Source organism: Lepidochelys kempii, chromosome 11 (genome assembly GCF_965140285.1).
Source record: "Lepidochelys kempii isolate rLepKem1 chromosome 11, rLepKem1.hap1, whole genome shotgun sequence".
NCBI lineage: Eukaryota > Metazoa > Chordata > Testudines > Cheloniidae > Lepidochelys > Lepidochelys kempii.
In genome coordinates this window covers 67,544,117-67,562,181 of record NC_136390.1, presented here as the reverse complement: position 1 = coordinate 67,562,181, position 18,065 = coordinate 67,544,117, and the positions used below count along the sequence as shown (strand labels likewise).

The following is an 18,065-nucleotide window of genomic DNA, read 5'->3' as shown; positions in this document are numbered from 1 at the left end:
CCCACAGGTAGAGAAGAAGCTGCAGATTTCCCCCCCCCCCATCATCAGGGGTCTCTGCCAGACTCGATCCTGTGGTGAATCTGGGTCAGTTTCTAAACAGCTAAATCTAAAGCTGAATGCACACAAGCTTATAACCCAGTTGTACCCGTTCCTCACTGCTCCAGTGAGGAGTGTGGAGCTGAAGAGAGATGTTCTGGGGAGGATTTAGGCAGAGTTCTTCAGAGAGTGCTAGGGGACTACATGGCCTTCCTTGCATGTGCTGGTTAAAGGTGCAGGATGAGTTCCCTCAGCTCATTCTGGAGGCTGCTATCAGGGGTGCAGGGACATGGGACCTTGCCTACAACCCCAAACTGTGGGGACATTCAGAGACATCAGATGTGATTTCTAATGTCGGCGTTCTGCATGAGACCTCTGTGGATGGCTGTGGAAGGAAGTGCCCCTTCTCTCATCACCCCTCGCATACTCACACAGGATGAGCCAGCATTTAGCCTTAAGTGATTTAAATAAAAAACGAATCCTGAAAGAAGCTCTTTCACCTTCAAAGCACTGTTCAAGCAGAAGAAGCCAGAGTGATTCCCTTTGCAGTTTGACCACTTGTCGCCTGAACTTCAGAAACAACGCATCTCTTTCTTCCTTCCCTCCAGCTGCAGTGCTCCACAGATGATTGGACCTCTCTGAAGTTTTCCTTTCATTTTTTTTAAAAAGCGCAAGGCCAAACTACTCTCAGATTTGCACAGGGAATCACAACACAGACACTCTGTTCTCCCTATATGTATTGTCCTGAGAGTTCCATGTAGATGGTGAGATCACAGTCAGGATCAAGATCCTCGGAGCAGATCCAGGAGCAGAACTGAGCACTAAGTCTGTAGTAGTATGAGATCCAATCACAGTGCCCTCCCACTTAGCAACTGTGTTCAAGAGCGCTTCCCAGTATGGGGAGGGAAAGGCTGGGTCTATGCAAATGTTTATCTTGTAAATACACACATCACTCTTGTCGTGATCCACAGAGGATCTGAATCTGCTACAACCCCCTACCTATGAAGTCTGGCTATTTAGCTCAATCTGTAGTGATTCATGGTTTTAGTTCTGGAAGTCCCTGGTTTGTCAGTCAGTATAGCTGTTATCATATATGGATATCTATGGTGCACATGAAATGATGTAGTGATCAAAATAGGTTTGTCATTATACCTCGTTTTCCAAGGGAATTATTTTAAATATGAGATTGTTATCAGTGAAATTCTTACCCAGTTAATAAGAATACAGCTTCAGTCAAGATGGCTTCAAAGTCAAATAGTAGTTTGATTTAGATTAGTACTGGAAAGAAAATTCAATTCTATTTTCCATCCAAATTTTGGTCAATAAGCAGAGCTGGGTGAAAATTTTTGGTCATAAAATTTTTTTCACCAAAACTTGCAGATTCAGGTCAACAAAAATATTTTCTAAATTTGCCGAATTTTGCCAGTTGAAAAAAAAAAGATGAAAAAATTGAAACATTTCATTCAATCCAAAACAGTTTTTCTTCTTCTTTTTTTTTTTGGTAGGGTCAGTGAAAAAAATGATTTTTTTGTTGTTTCTGGTCAACTCGGAATGATTTTTTTTCCACACTGCTCTACCAATAAGCTATGTTCTGTTTTTTCACTTGTGTAGAGACTGTTCCATTTCTTTCCCTTTCCAGATATTTAAGACTGGTGAAAAGCTGTACCAGAGGACTGTGCAACTTTGCTTTATGAAAGACAATGTAAAGGTCAGAACAGATTCTTTTCAAGGTTACATTAGCTGTAAGTTGAAAGGCAGCAATTTCCAAGATTTCTGTGGGGAATAATACAAAGAAAGCATTCTCTGTGTCTGCCATAAAATATAAAATTGCCATAGGAACTCAGCAATATAGTTAGTAAATATTTTTAAGCCGCATAATTTTTTCCCGTAGTATGCTGGCGCTGAATGGGATTTTAGGTGAGTACAAAGGAAAGTGTTCTATTAATTTCAATTACAGTTCAGAGCTCGCATGGCATTGCTGAGACACCAGATGAAGCTTTTATTGAATCTGGCCCTTGGGGCAAATTCTCTACGACTCCTAAATTTCATACTGGATTTTTTGGCTTTGTTTTGAAGGCCTTTTGTGAAAGACAATCTAGCCTGTACTGTATCAGGCAACTAATGGCCAACAATAAATTGTGGTTAGTAGAAAAATCCTTATGCTCAGCCCTAAAATAAAATTTCATAGAAAAAATACAAACTTCAGAAAACAATTAAGCAAGCCAATGACACGTTGACATACAGAAATAATACAATAGCAATAGACCAAAGGCTTTTAAAAAAAATGTTTGTAGTTTTCCTAGTACAAACTGTGTAAAGATCTAGAGGAAAAGGTTACTCACCTTGTGCAATAATTGTGGTTCTTTAAGATGCATATTCCTATGAGTAAAAAGAAAAGGAGTACTTGTGGCACCTTAGAGACTAACCCATTTATTTGAGCATAAGCTTTCGTGAGCTACAGCTCACTTATTGGTTAGTCTCTAAGGTGACACAAGTACTCCTTGTCTTTTTGCGAATACAGACTAACACGGCTGTTACTCTAATTCCTATGAGTGTTCCCCTTCAGGTATGCATGTGCCTTGATTGGAGATTTTCCATTAGCAGTGTCCTTTTGGCCTGCACATGGCTCCCTATGCCTCCTTGTGCTGGAAACCGAGGTTATATAGGGATGCATGGACAAACCACCCTTAGTTTCTTCTCTATCTGAACATCCCATAGAAAACAGTCTAAAGCAGAGGGGAAGGAGAGTGGGTAGTGGAGCATCTGTAGTGGGACACATCTCTAAGAACCGCAGTTACTATACAAGGGGAGTAACCTCTTTTTCTTCAGGTAGCATCCCCATTGGTTCTGCTCTTCAGGTGACTTCCAAGCAGGATCCCCAGAGGGAGCTTCAGAGCTGAGTCTAGAACTGAAGACAGTACTGCAGAATCAAGTGCCGCATCAGATCTGGTAGCACGGATCAAAACATAATGTTTAGAAAATGTATATAGTGAAGCCTATGTGATGGCCCTACATATCTCAGACACTGACGAGTTCTCAAGTAATGCTGTGGATGTGGTTATGATCTGGTAGAACATGCTATCACCCTTTCGGGGAGAGGAGGGAAGAATGCTGCGGCATAATAACAAGTGATAATACACCCAGATATCCACCTCAATAGTCTCTGACAAGAGACTGTGGACCCCTTGGATCTACCTGTGATGAAAATAAACAGTCTTGGTGACTTCTGAAATTCGTTTGGTTCTACCTGCTTGACCAATGCCCTTCTAATGTCTAAGGCATGGAAACAGGTCTCCTGCAGAGAGCTATGCAGTTTTGGGAAGAATAGTAGGTGAATGGATTGGTTAAGATGAAATTCTGATGGTATCTTAGGTAAGAATTTGAGGTGTCAGCATAAGGAAACCTTATTCTTGAAGAACACAATAAAGGGGAGATCTGCCATCAAGGCCCCCAATTTCCCAACCCCCCTGGGCCAATGTGATAACTACTAAAAAGGCAGTCTTTGCAGATAAGCGGAGCAGAGAGCAGGTTTCCATTGGTATGAATGGAGGTCTCATGAGGTATTTAAGTACCAAATTGAGGTCCCAAGTGGGAGTGGGGTCCCTAATCTGGGGGCAGAGATTCCACAAATCATTAATAAACCTTGATGACACAGGGTGAGGAAATATGGAGAACCCTTCTGCTGGAGGATGAAAGGCTGATACTGTAGACAAGAGGGTCTTAATCAAACTAACTGATAACCCTGATTTATTTTGATCTAACAGGTAATGCGGGATGACGAGTGACACAGATGCAGGCACCAGACAGTGGCAATGTCACCAAAGGAAGAATCTCTTCTATTTCTGCAGGTAAGTAATTTGTGTTGACTCATTTCTTACTGTTCAGTAACACCAGCTGCACTTCCATAGAGCAGGAAGATTTTAACTCTGAGAAGACTGAGGATCCAGGCCCCAAGGAGAACCCCTAGATTGGGGTGAAGCACCTGACCTGAGGGGGGGGGGGGAGAGGTGAGGAAAAGTCAGAAGCTTGAATGGCTGTTGGACACAAAGGTGGAGCATGCAAGTGTCTCCACCAGATTGGTACTATTAGGGATAACTCTGGCTTTGTCCGGTCCAATCTTGTTCATCACCCTTAGTATTAGCAGTGCTGGAGGAAAGCATAGAGTGGACCCTTCATCCAAGGTAGGAGAAAGGCATCTCCCAAAGAGTGGTGGCCTAGCTCTCCTCCTGAGTAGAACAGAGGACACTATTTGTTCCTGGTGGTGGCAAAGAGATCCACCTCTGGGAGTCCCCACCTTTAAACTATATTGTGGAGAATTTGTGAGTTTAGCTTTCGTTCCTAGTCCTGGAAAATGCTCCTGCTGAGAAAATTGGTTGTGATGTTCTGAATACCTGGGAGATAGAGTGATGAAATTTCAATCTGATGAGCTATGCATCAGTTCCAGTTTCATGGCTTTGGTGCACAGGGTGGGGGATCTTGCTCCCCACTGCTAGTTGATACAGAACATGCAGAATAGTTTGTATGGCATGATCCTGATTGATTTGGCCCAATGAGGGGTAGGAAATGGAGGCAGGAATTCCTGACAGCCCTGAGTTCAACAGATTGAGTTGTCCGTCTTCCTGAGTTGTGAGGGCACTGAGGTGAGATTCCAATCCCAAAAGTGATGCATCTGTTGATAGAGTTAATGGTGGAGCTGGGCAACAGAAAGGTACATCTTCACAGATGTTGAATTGATCTTTCTACCTATCTATGGAGTTTGTCACTTGTAAAGGAAAAGTCATCTGTCTGTCCAAGGTGTGAGAATAGGTCGTCCTGAGGCAACCCTGGAAGAAGAGAAGGCATGACCAGTCATGAAGGTGCAAGCTGCCATGTGTCCCAGGAGCTGAAGACCATTCCTTTTTGTGGTTCAAGGTCTCCCCTGAATTGCCCAAAGAAGAAGTACAACGTTATGAATCTGTCTAAGGGAAGGTAGGCCCTGGCTGTCAATGACTGCAAAGATGACCCAAAAACTGTATTTGCTGTACTGGGGTTAATGTGGATTTTTCTACATTCAGTTGCAGACCCAACTTCTGGAACAGAGCCAGAGCCATCTGGATGGAAGATATCACTGCTTCATAAGAATGGCTCTTGAGTAGCCAGTCATCGATGTATGACTCCAGACAGCTTGACATGGGTAAACTTGGTGAAGTGTTGCTTACCCTGCTCATTTACCACATTCACCACCAGGGAGTTAGGTAGAGGATGGGAGAACAAAAAGTCAGAGTCCTTAGAGGGAACATAATACTTCTTATCTGGCTGTTTATGTGATAATAGAATAGTAACAGGTGCTTGCCATACAGTGTTAGCTGGATCCAGGAACACCTCACTAATGAGTGACACCAGCATGGATGGTGTTCCTGACTGCAGGATATTCAACAGTTTGTGCTGTGAATCCTTGACTTATTTGAGTGCAATTTCAAGAGCATCAGTCACCCCCTTTATGAGATCTTGAAATTTCCAAAATTGTTGGCCATGAAAGATGGCAGAGGCATAACAGCCTTGTCTGGAGCAGAGGATGAAACAGGTGTTTTAGGGGTGGCTTCTTAATCCACCTTGGCCTCCTGCTCTTCAAATGTCTCCTCCTATCATGGGACCTGGTTGGTGAGGAGAATACTGTAAGACTCTAGCCTCCTTATGACACACTAGCAGTGGTCTGGCAAATTGCTGCCCATAGGCAGCCCCGCAATCCCATTCGGGGGGCCCATGTTGGGATGGCATGCAGCATTGGTTCTCCCACCCTTGCTGATGAGCGCCATCTTCCCTATGACTTTCAAAGAATGGGTTCCTGAAAGGTGAGGTTGGAAAACCCTGAACAGAAATAGAAGAGACTGACTGGATGTTTCCTTTATCCTCAATATTGTCCAACAGAAGAGCACCTGCAGAAAAGGGTGAAGAGTCCTGAAGTACCAGAGGTCAGTGGCTTTCTGGAGATCAGGGTCTCGGTACCAAGAGGTGGTCAATACCCATGAGGAGCAGAGACTCCAGGTTTGTCTATTACAGACAGATCCTTAGTGTATCTGAACTCTTGTGGTACCAAATACAGGATTGGTACTGAGGCAGTAGCCAAGGATGCAGTAGGTGAAGCCGATGGTACCATTGATTGGGGAGGGGCGGCTATGCACTGACGGTATCTGGTGCCATTGCTTGTTTGGTACTGAGGGTGCCAATTGGGTAGGCACCAATGGCAGGGCTGAGCCCAACAGTTCCAATCTATCGTGCTTATGCTTGCTCTCCTTGTCCTTGGTAGAGGGTGCTGAGGCCCTGTTGGAGCCATGTCTCTCCTTTGAGTTCTGGGACTTTCTGGCCATGCTGGTACTGGATGAGGAGTCCCATGATTCAATGGTACCAAGCCCAGAGGTCAAGGCTTCAAAGACCATTGATCTGGCAGGCGACTTTGGCTTGTTCAGAACTGGCTCCTTAAGAAGAAAGTCTGCACCCCTCTTTTTGGAAGTTTTCCATGAAGCCTCCAAAGTCTTTACTTTCTTAGGGAAAGCCTCCACCGAGGTTGAAGGGGAACTGGATCTATCTGGAGACAGAGGTACAGGAGGGGGTCTCCTGACCTGACTCAGAAGTTGGTTGAAGGGAGCATTCCATCATCAAGAATCTGAGTTTAATCTCCCTATTCTTCCTTGCTTGGGATTTGAGGGCCAAGCAGAAGTTGCACTTCTGGGAGATGTGGGACTCCCTGCAGCAATGGACGCACTTAGAGCTGGTCTACACTAAAGCTGTAAGTCGACCTAAGTTACGCTACTTCAGTTATGTAACTGAAGTCGACATAACTTAGATCAACTTACAGAGATGTCTATACTGTGCTAAGTGAACAGGAGACACTCTCCCTCTAACTTACCTTCTGCCTCTCGGGAAGATGGAGTACAGACGTTGACGGGACAGCGCTCTGCCACTGACTTAGCTTGCCTTCACCAGACCTGCTAAATCGACACCACTTCTTGAATCACAGCAGTGCCAATTTAGCCAAAAGTATAGACAAGTCCTGAGAGGGGCTGTTGTTCATAGGTGTAGCCTCTCAACAAGAGGCAGTGCTTAAAATATGGTGAGCCAGGCACACCCTGCCAGGAGAGTAAGGCTTCCCAAGGGGAGGGAGAGGAACAAAACAATCCTCTCACTACTTATCTTTAACTGACTATAACGATCACTAACAACTACCTATATTAACTAATCCTAAACAAACTACTACAGGAAAATCTGAATACAAGATAGTCGAGGCATGCTCAAAGCAAACACACTAAGAGTCTGCCTCAGGCTGATGCACATGAGAAGGAACTGAGGGCAGTTTGCTCTCTCATCCTTATATAGTCTATTGTTGTGTAGCACAAGGAGGCATAGGGAGCATGTGCAGCTGATGAAACACTGCTCATGGAAAATCTCAGATCAAGGGTTCAAGAGGCACATATGCACCTGAAGTGGACACCCACAGAGACACTACTTGACGTAGAATGTTTATTCCTTTTGTTTGTAGCAAAACTCTTGTCTTATGAAAAGGAAACCCAAGTTCTAACAGAATTGAGCCTTTAAAAATGTAAGAGAGCTTTGTTTTTAATATCTTATAAAGATAGATTATTATTCATTTGTATTATGGAACCAGCCAGGTTAGGCCCCATTGTGCTAGGCATTGTCTAATATTATTATAAGAGACAGTGCCTTCACTGAAGACCTTAAAATCTTAATAGACAAGACAGACAAGGGTGGGAGAAAGTAGGTATTATCCCCATGTTACAGGTGGGGAACCAAAGCAAAGAGCAATTAAATTACATGCCTCAAGTCACACAGGAAGTTAGTGGATGAATAGGGAATTGAACCCTGGTCTTTGAATCCCCACTGAGAAGCCTTCCTACGGGAATACCCTTCCTCTCAACCTCCTCTGTGAATAAACCATTTATTCATGCAAATAAAAATTAAACTAATGAATGTCTACATTTTAATCGTGACACCCTGTACAAGAACTTTCCACTTACATCTTGTTAATTTCACATCTTGAACATCTGATGTGTAGAAGCCCTAAACTGAAAAAAAGACCGATTAAATGTATTTTGTCCCATTATATTTATTTCATCCATTAACAGCAGGCGCATACTGTAGCAGCATTTCGTTTACTCTTTATATCGCATTCAGCCAGAGTAAATTCATATTGCAAGTGAATAATGATGTACCTTGCTCATTTTAAATTTCAATAATTGAATGAGAGACTGGGAGGCCTATTGAAAGGACTGTCTGCTGGTCAAAAACTAATGAGTTTTTTTTTCCTTTTTTGAATCTGAGTCATCGGTGTCATGGTAACAACGCATTATTGAAATCTGATTAGTATGCCCAGCAGCCTTATAAGTGATAGCATGCTTTTCTAATTGTATTTTCTGTTCTCAGGGAGGAGTTTGATGTTCATAAGAGGTGAGACGATGGCAGTGTTCTGTTTATCTATAAGTTTGATATGGAATGTACTGCAGGCTCCTCTGTTCAATGCAACCTGAGCTGCCATTCATTGAAAAAAAAAAAAAAGTCTTCTGTAGTATTTAGGGAAATGGAAGACCCAACTTCCCATTCTTCCTCCCTTCCCTTGCCTCCCCCACCTACATTTTTTAATTCATTCAAATATCAGAGCGATGCCCCTTTGATACATCGTACTGCCTCTAAGTATTAGGAGGGTATTCTGAAACAAAGGCATCATATTTAGGGTCCGAACCTACATTACTTATGCACCTGAAACTCGCAGTTAAGGCAAGGGGAATTTTGGGTACATAAGGAAATGCAGGATCAAGTCTGCAACTTTCCATCTTACTCAATAATAACCCATTTCAGGAAAGCACACAAGCACGTATGCAAGTCCCACTGAAAAAAATGGTACAAGCTGAAAATTAAGCACATACTTAAGTTCTCTCACAAATTGGGATGCATTCCTGCACTGAGGCTTAAAAGAGCACGGCTACTTCTTTTTCCTTTTTAAGATTCAATTAACATATGAGAAGCCAACAGAAGCTTTGAAATTAAAAAGATTTTTTTTAAAATTACTTCTGAAGAACAGCAAAGATAGTGCCTCGCAATGAAAAAAATGCAGATTTGGAGGCTTAATAAGGCTTTAAGTTAAAATTTGGGCTGCGGAGTCAAGCAGATATTCACTATGTTAAAATACAAAGAGCTCTAACTACAACTGCAAGCCATGGTTTACAACATACATCTGATGCAAAATCATTTTACTGTGTACATCTCCAACCTCAGGAGATGAAAAGCTAAGTTTTCCAGAGTACAATTAAATTACATTTTTCTATAGAATAACCATTAACTCTAAATATTTTTGGACTATTTCAGTAGCTTATGACTGTTTCCTGTTCTGAACATTACTTTGTCTGCAAAATCATTTGACTTTCTATAAAAGGGTTGGGGGGAAGCCCACACACCTATTCCTTAGGGAAATTTAAATATTTTAAATAAGATCCACAAAAATGATTAATACAAGGAAGTCAACTGTCCTATACAACTAAAGAACACGCAATGTTCGTCACGGTGCAGGGACACACAGAGAATGAACACAGCTAGACTTAAAAAGCTCAGTACTATTTGTTCGATGCACCGGCATGTGCACCAAGTTTGGGGCGTACAAAATATCCAGAGCAATCAATCTTAAGTCAACACAGTGAAAGCCAAAGGAACGTTTATCTACATGTTTAGAAATTCAGCGGAGAGCACAGGGTTACACTGAGAATAGAAAGTCATCAAAGCAAGCCACCAAGGGACGAAAAGGCAAACAAGCACTTCCCCAGAAGGGATTAGCGCTGGTTGAGGGTACTGTTTGTACTAACCTTGGATGGAAGCAGCAGCCAGAAAGCCAATCAGTGTGGCCTTCGCCTGTCATAATGATGTTCCCATTAGGAAAGGCCCACATCTTCCAGAGGCGGTCATCACTTGCAGTTACCACAATGTCTTTCCGAGGATGCAAAGCCAAACTACAGAAGAAAAGAAAGACATACAAGAATTTGATTCAATTTAATCTTATTATATCTAAATAAGATATCTAAAGAAATCTAAAGCAACATGATTTGATTTTAGCAATAACAAGGTCTACATTACTATGATTTTGGATGGTGTGTGTAATATTTATGCTCCCAAAAGTTATAAGATACACAAATCCTTTATCTGTTACAGGCCTGATCCTGCTTCTATTGAAGTAAATGGCAAACCTCCCATTGACTTCAGTGGAATCAATACCAGGTTCAAACTCTTAAGGCCCCTATTCAATAAGGCACCTAAACACGTGCTTAAGTGCTTTCCTGAGTTGATCCCCTAAATGAGTGCAATACATAATTTAAAAATATAAATTATGAACCCACAAAAGCAATGTGAACCACTAACACTGTTCCAGAAATAATATCCTCTGAAACATTAGCCTGTGGGCCTTCTCAAGACAGATGGGTTACAGGAGATCAGACTTTGTGCTAGTGTTCTGTGTCCATGAGCTTAAGATCTCCTCAGCACACGGACATTACTGAAATCTGAATTACACTACAGTAGCTCTGGTTTATTGTTAATACTTCAGCCACTACTAGGCTAAGTTAAGTAAATTCATTTCAGTTCTACTCTCTGATTGTTCTACAGGTTTTCCTTTTGTGTAATGAAGTAATGAGAACACAATGGCTAGGACATTATGCATCTATTATAACTCTTAACTGAAAATTCCTTCCAACACAGTCTATTTTTGGTTTGGACATTGTGCACCTACAAAAGAAAATGTGAACCTGTGACAATGAGCATTACCAAATTCTTTTTATTTTGGCTTAACTGATTTGACTTAAATCAGTATAGTGATCAACACTGTGCTTGGTCCTATGTCCAAGAAGGACATAGACTCATGGAGCAAATGGCTTCAATAGACCAACAATACAGTTCAAAATCAAAATGGAATGAGGGATGAGAAACTATTTTTTTAGATGGATGAGAGAGATAACATAAAAATCTCAATATTAGAGTTGATCTAATGGTAGGTTGCACGGAAGAAGTGTTTTATGGTGGGATCAGAATGGAGAGAATGGATACCTAGCAGCCAAGTAGAAGAGAGTTTGACTCATAAGAAGTACATAAATGTTACACCAGAAAAATCTCTTGTTACTATAGCCTCTTTCTTCTACACATAAATAATCTATTAATAATTATTCCACAGTTTCACAGACCAGCATTCTCTCCTCTAGTAGGCTAAGAATTTAACACTTCTTCAAATCTATCATAAAAACTCACTTTTTCCAGTTAGCTTTCCATCAAGAAATATCCACATATGCTCTCCTATCTCAAAGCACCAACTCATAGTACAGAAGTATCTTCAGTTTCCAGGGATTTAACAATTAGACACTCATTTGGACAAGGATTCTGAATCAAAGGAGGAGGAGATCTTGGCGCTCTTGGACAAAGAGGAGGATTTTGCCCTCCCATTCACTGGGGGAGGAGAAAGAGGAAATGATATTATTCACATTCTACAGTGATGAATATAGAATAATTACATTAGTTAGACTGGTAAGAATTTGGTCTGCAGCTGAGGAGGGAGTAGAAGGAAATGTCACAAGAAAAGAAAGATCTCCAGCCTATTACAAGGCAGAGGAGAGGCGTAATTGGTATGGGTCAACCTGCCTCAACCCAGAATTCTCATTGATATAGGACTCTCCCAGAACACAGGAAAATCTGTGATAACATGACTGTGTCTGAGGCCTTGCAAGGAAAGTAGTATTATTGCCAAAATGGGGGAGAGGCAACCAGGAAGGAGGCCAGAGCTACAAAGGAGAGTTCAGAATAACACCAGTCATAAAGGGGAGTCCATGGAGATCAAAGATAGAGGGGCCCACGAGGGTCTTCTCACCCTCGGAAGACGACATGGCAGGCTGGGTTAAGTTGGAGCTTCCCAGCTGGCAAGCACATGTGGGCAAAGCCATTGGCAGCATGGCAGGCAGGAGCAGAGCCAGTGCACATGTGATGATGGAGCAGACGTCGGAACACAGTTTTCACCAGGCTGCTGCTGAGATTCCTCTGGTGTAGTAGATGTAGAAGGAGAATGGTAGGTGAGAGGAAGAACAGAAGTAGATTCCCAGCAAGGCCTGTAGAAATGAGGTCTGCTCAGAGACAGGAAGTTCCTGCAGAGAAGCTGCTCTACAGCTATATTGCACAAAGCATTTTTTTAGGCAGCACTCGTGCCTGCCTACAATGGGAAAACTGAAAGCCTGAGGCTTTCCGCTTGGTTAATCTCATTGTTGAGAACAGCTGGATTTCACTGCTGTTTAAAAATTACAAAAATATCATTGAATACCTCTTGAAATCTTGATGTCAACCCAAACCCAATACTTTATCTTCTGACTGCCTCTCCCATCTGTAAGTTTGTCTGTTCTGCCTTTCACGGTACTTCCATAAGTAGTTAACTAAGCTGCCACTAGTATGCCTTTTCTTTTTGGGTGTATACAGTGATCAACAGGTTCTGACCTCAGCTATCAATCATCCCTTTTATAAAAGTCTTCCTACATTCTGAGACCTGCTAAAAATCTCATTCACATCACCTTCACTTCCTAAATTCAATTCAAGATTGCTGATGGTTTACTCTAGATTCATATCCACCTCCTCATTCCACTCTTCCAACCTGGCTGCTGCTTCATGGCTTCCCTACAATTGTCCATAGCTGGAAGTTGCTCATTTGCTTATCCGGCCCCATCTGTCTGGAACATTTTCTTCCCTGCCCTCCAAAGCACAACAACACTTCCTTCTCTTCAAAGCCAGCCTTTAGACCTTATTTTCTTCTTAGCATTTCTAAAGTGTTTTGTGATGCTCTTTGTTAAGAATGCTCTGTAAAAAATAAGGTGTATTATATATCAGAAGAAATAAACTCTTGCAATTGGAATGGAACTCACACTGTACATGTTATAGACTTTTCTTTTTAATTGCAGAGCTCCTGTAAAATGATGCTGCGACCCAAGTGTGTATTCCCCCCACCCCCGCAATGGAATTGTACAGGCATAAAGCTAACACCATTTAATGAACAGGAGGCTGGGTGACATCACCACCACTGAGCTGCTTCTCAAAATGGGAAGCACATTCATCCAAAAAAAGAGTGCTATACACCATTGAGTGCCCTTGTCTTCATTTTTGGCAACCTGGCATTGAATTGATTCTTGTTTCATCTTTGTACACACCGTCTAATTATTTCCATCACAGAAGACTCTGGGTGGATTAGGGTGAAAATCAATAACAGGACGTGTGTTATATGAACGTTCGTTTTCTCCTCCTCTTTTTTGTGTATGTGTGCATGTGGTGGGAGAAAGGGACATAGCTAGCAATAAGAGAACTCTCAGACATTTGCTGCTGTCAAGTTGTGGAAACAGGTATATTTATATACCCATTTCAACAGCAGAAATCATTGAAATGTCTTCATCACTTGCAGTGGCAGATATGTAGTGCTTGCAGTAATTTGCTTTAAAAACATTCATGTATTGTATTAATGTACCTTGACTGAACAGCAAACAAACATACAGCATCTTAAGGTGCAGGCAAAAGATAATTTCAATGTAAAATACATACTACATAAAAAGCTACATTAAAATAACATTTTTAAGGTTGTGATGTCAAGCACTCAACAGTCAGGAAATGCCAGAATTAAGGTTGCCTGTGCAACCTTAATTTGGCCCCCTTTGTGCATATTCTGATCACAAACTATTATATCCACAGAACCCTGGCCTCATTCAGTGCACAGGATGGACAGAGGTCAGTGAAAAGATAGTTAATGTCACAAAAATATTAATGAATTTATCTTCACTATACTTCTCTGAGGTATATTTTGTCCCCATTGCACAAACAGAGAAAACTGAGGCACAGAAGGATTAAAGACAAAAGTTGCTTATTAATTTTTGGTGGCTTTCTGAGACACGGCCTGATTTTTCAGTGGACTTACACTTTTATAGCACTTTATATGTTCTAAGCACAGCTCCCACTGACTTCAACAGGAGCAGAGAGTGTTCAGCACGTCTTCAAATCTAGGCCCCGGTGCCTCAAATTGGGCACTCAGAAAACAAGCAATACAAAATTAGTGGCCAATTATGAAAAGTTTGGTTTAAGTAACTTGCCCAGCACCATATGAGAACCTTGTTGCAGAGTTAGGGATAAAATCCAATTCTCCAGGATGAATTCAACTGCATTAGCCATGAGACCATCCTCTGTCTTCCTCAAATCCCCTGCCTCACTCACTACGCACTGCCAATTTCTGCAACAACTGAGGCAGGAATCCCTACAGAGAACAGCCTCATTTACGACACAAAACTGATTCATCCCCAGATCCAGTACAGCCTATGCACTGAACGAGGCAGGGCCTCTGTGAGAAAATAGTATGTGATCATGTAATTGAAGACAGTATCACAGTGCATACAAACAAAGGGGCTGAATTAAGGTTGCATGGGCAAGCTTAATACAGACATTTCCTAACATTTGAGTGCTTGGCTACATCAACATTTTTAATATAGGTTTCTTGGGATGGTATTTCCTACGTTTTTACAAAAACTGAAGTCAGAAAGTCCATCATGTAGGGCCACATTGTGTTCCCATATGGGACATCAGTAGGACAGGGACTTTTCGATCCACAGCCCAATCCTCTATCAGTTGAGTAATGGAGTCACTGAGAGAAGTGGTGAGTAGTCATTCTCTGTGGAACAGTCACGAGACGGATAGGCAATACATCTTTTGCCAGTGGGGTGTCACAGCTATTTGCTGACCACAAAGAAATATTGAGATTCAGGAACCCTGGATCCAGATCCAGGTTCTGGAAGGGATAATTCTCTAGTGGTTATAAACTCTTCTATCCCAATCCCCATCATCCCCAGCTTCTATGTTCCTCTCAACACCACCACCACAGTTCTTCCTCCTGTTACCCCTCTCTTCTCCTCCACCCCTCTGCATCTGAGACAGGCTTCTGCTCTAGCTCCACCTACGTGCCAGTATGGGAAAAAAGCTCTGATGCCTTGTATCTCAGTGGACCCTGGCATCTGGGAGGAGAAATTGCAGGGAAAGTGCTGCTCAGCCTCTGATGCCCCCAGGATGGTGCATGCTCAGTTATTCCGTGGGGATAGCACATGTGTAGACCAATTGATAAACAGGAGCTGTAGGAGGAGGGAGCATGACTGGTGCAGATGGAATTTAGCTGCTGAGCTCTAATAACCCTCAACTGAGCATGTGCAAACTGTAATTTTCAGAGGTTCATGATTTACCTGAATTTGAATGGATTTTCACAAGGACGGGATCCTTGACACCAGGGCAACCCTTCTGACAAATTTTAAGTCCCTGGTCCAAAGCATGGAGACACTAGAGTTTCTCAGTGAAACAACTGTAAGAATTTAACATGAGTAAAACCAGTATATTTTCCCATAATCTCATTCTCAGAAACTTAAAAAAAAATCAGCCTGAGTTAGACAACAGGACATAAGAACATTAGAACGTCCCTCCAGCCCAGTGTCCTGTCTACTGACAGTGGCCAATGCCAGCTGCCAAGAGGGAGTGAACCTAACAGATAATGATCTAGTGATCTCTTTCCTGCCATCCATCTCCACCCTCTGACAAACAGAGGCTAGGGACACCATTCCTTAACCTCCATGAATTTATCCAGTTCTCTTTTAAACCCTGTTATAGTCCTAGCCTTCACAACCTCCTCAGGCAAGGAGTTCCACAGGTTGACTGTTCATTGTGTGGAAGAACAACTTCCTTTTATTTGTTTTAAACCTGCTACCCATTAATTTCATTTGGTGTCCCTTAGTTCTTATATTATGGGGAAAAGATCTCTTTCCTGATTATTTGTAGCTAAATTAGCCCCCATCATATTGTGTGTATAGTTGGGGTTATTTTTTCCAATATGCATTACTTTACATTTATCCACATGAAATTTCATTTGCCATTTTGTTGCCCAATCACTTAGTTTTGTGAGATCTTTTTGAAGTTCTTCACAGTCTGCTTTGGTCTTAACTATCTTGAACAGTTTACTATCATCTGCAAAATTGCCACCTCACTGTTTATCTCTTTCTTAAGATCATTTATGAATAAGTTGAACAGGATTGGTCCTAGGACTGACCTTGGGGAACACCCTTCTCCATTCTGAAAATTTACCATTTATTCCTACCCTTTGTTCCCTGTCTTTTAAACCAGTCCTCAATCCATGAAAGGATCTTCCCTCTTATCCCACACAACTTAATTTACATAAGAGCGTTTGGTGAGGGACCTTGACAAAGGCTTTCTGGAAATCTACGTACACTATGTCCACTGGGTCCCCCTTGTCCACATGTTTGTTGACCCCTTCAAAGACATGATTTCCCTTTACAGAAACCATGTTGACTTTTCCCCAACAATTTATAGTCTTCTATGTGTCTGACAATTTTATTCTTTACTATTGTTTTAACTAATTTCCCGGTACTGATGTTAGTCTGTAATTGCCGGGATCACCTCTAGAGCCCTTTTTAAATATTGGCGTTACATTAGCTATCTTCTGATCATTGAGTACAGAAGGTGATTTAAAGGACAGGTTACAAACCATAGTTAATAGTTCCGCAATTTCACATTTGAGTTCTTTCAGAACTCTTGGGAGAATGCCATCTGATCCCAGTGACTTGTTACTGTTAAGTTTCTCAATTAATCCCAAAACCTCCTCTAGTGACACTTCAATCTGTGACAATTCCTCAGATTTGTCACCTATAAAAGATGGCTCAGGTCTGGGAATCTCCCTAACATCCTCAGCCATGAAGACCGAAGCAAAGAATTCATTTAGTTTCTCTTCGATGACTTTATCGTCTGTAAGCGCTCCTTTTGTATCTCCATCATCCTGGGGCCCCACTGGTTGTTTAGCAGGCTTCCTGCTTCTGATGTACTTAAAAACCTTTTGTTATTACCTTTTGAGTTTTTGGCTAGCTGGTCTTCAAACTCCTTTCTGGCTTTTCTCATTACATTTTTACACTTAATTTGGCAGTGTTTATGCTCCTTTCTATTTACCTCACTAGGATTTGACTTCAACTTTTTAAAAGATGCCTTTTTATCTCTCACTGCTTCTTTTATACGGTTGTTAAGCCACAGTGGCTCTTTTTTAGTTTTTTTACTGTGTTTTTTTTTAATTTGGGGTACACATTTAAGTTGGGCTGCTATTATGGTGTCTTTGGAAAGTGCCCATGCAGTTTGCAGGGATTTCACTCTAGTCACTGTACCTTTTAATTTCAGTTTAACTAACCTCCTCATTTTTGCATAGCTCCCCTTTCTGAAATTAAACAGTGTTGGGCTGTTGAGGTGTTCTTCCCACCACAGGAATGTTAATTTCAGCCTGAACAGTGACATCTTGGTGAAGTCATGAACAGCTGAAATCAGGGTCTTATAATGGAAATTGTTAGGCTACATTAGCTTCACCTAACAGCTCCACCTATGATAATAAGATTATAGTAGGAAAATAGTACTTCAAATTGGCAACTGGATTCTAGAAAGTTTGTGCTACCAAACGAAGAAATATAGTTAGCGTATCTGCCTGAAAAATATTTGCCACATATTGGTCAAACTATAGTAAGTCCTTTAATTATAAGCCCTTCTAAACAGCTCACTCAGCAAAACAAATCACCCTGTTTATTCACGAGATGGTAACTAAGCCCTCTTTGAAATTATCTGATTAAACCCATGGAATTTGTTGGGGGCCTTTACGGCTACATCTTATGCTTGCTAGGAATTTCTAGGGATGGCCAGAAGACAAAGTCAGTAAGGGCCAAAACCAGCAAAAAGATTAAGTACAGTGCATTCTTAAGTACTAGGAACACTGGCAGTCCTGTTAAAGTCCGTGAAACTACTCACTTGTGCGTGTGTGTAAGAGCTTTGCTGAGCTGCATCTTAAAAACCATGATTTTAGTGTTGCATAGAGGAAGTTTTGGTCTATTCCCAAGTCTCTCAGGTCATTACTAACAAGCAGTGAGCTCTAACAAATCTAACCAATTACTATAGATTCTAGTAGA

The 18,065-nt window shown here is 41.6% G+C and overlaps 1 protein-coding gene across 3 annotated transcripts in view; it reads right to left on the bottom strand.

Annotated features, from left to right (window-relative positions):
* The window catches only part of SPAG16 (sperm associated antigen 16), a 722,869-nt gene that overhangs the window by 326,289 nt on the left and 378,515 nt on the right, over positions 1 to 18,065 (bottom strand). For all 3 annotated transcript variants that reach the window (XM_073306724.2, XM_073306725.2, XM_073306726.2), the window contains one exon: positions 9,885 to 10,028. In XM_073306724.2, the coding sequence (XP_073162825.1) occupies positions 9,885 to 10,028 (144 nt within the window). The remainder of the gene's footprint in view (positions 1 to 9,884; positions 10,029 to 18,065) is intronic.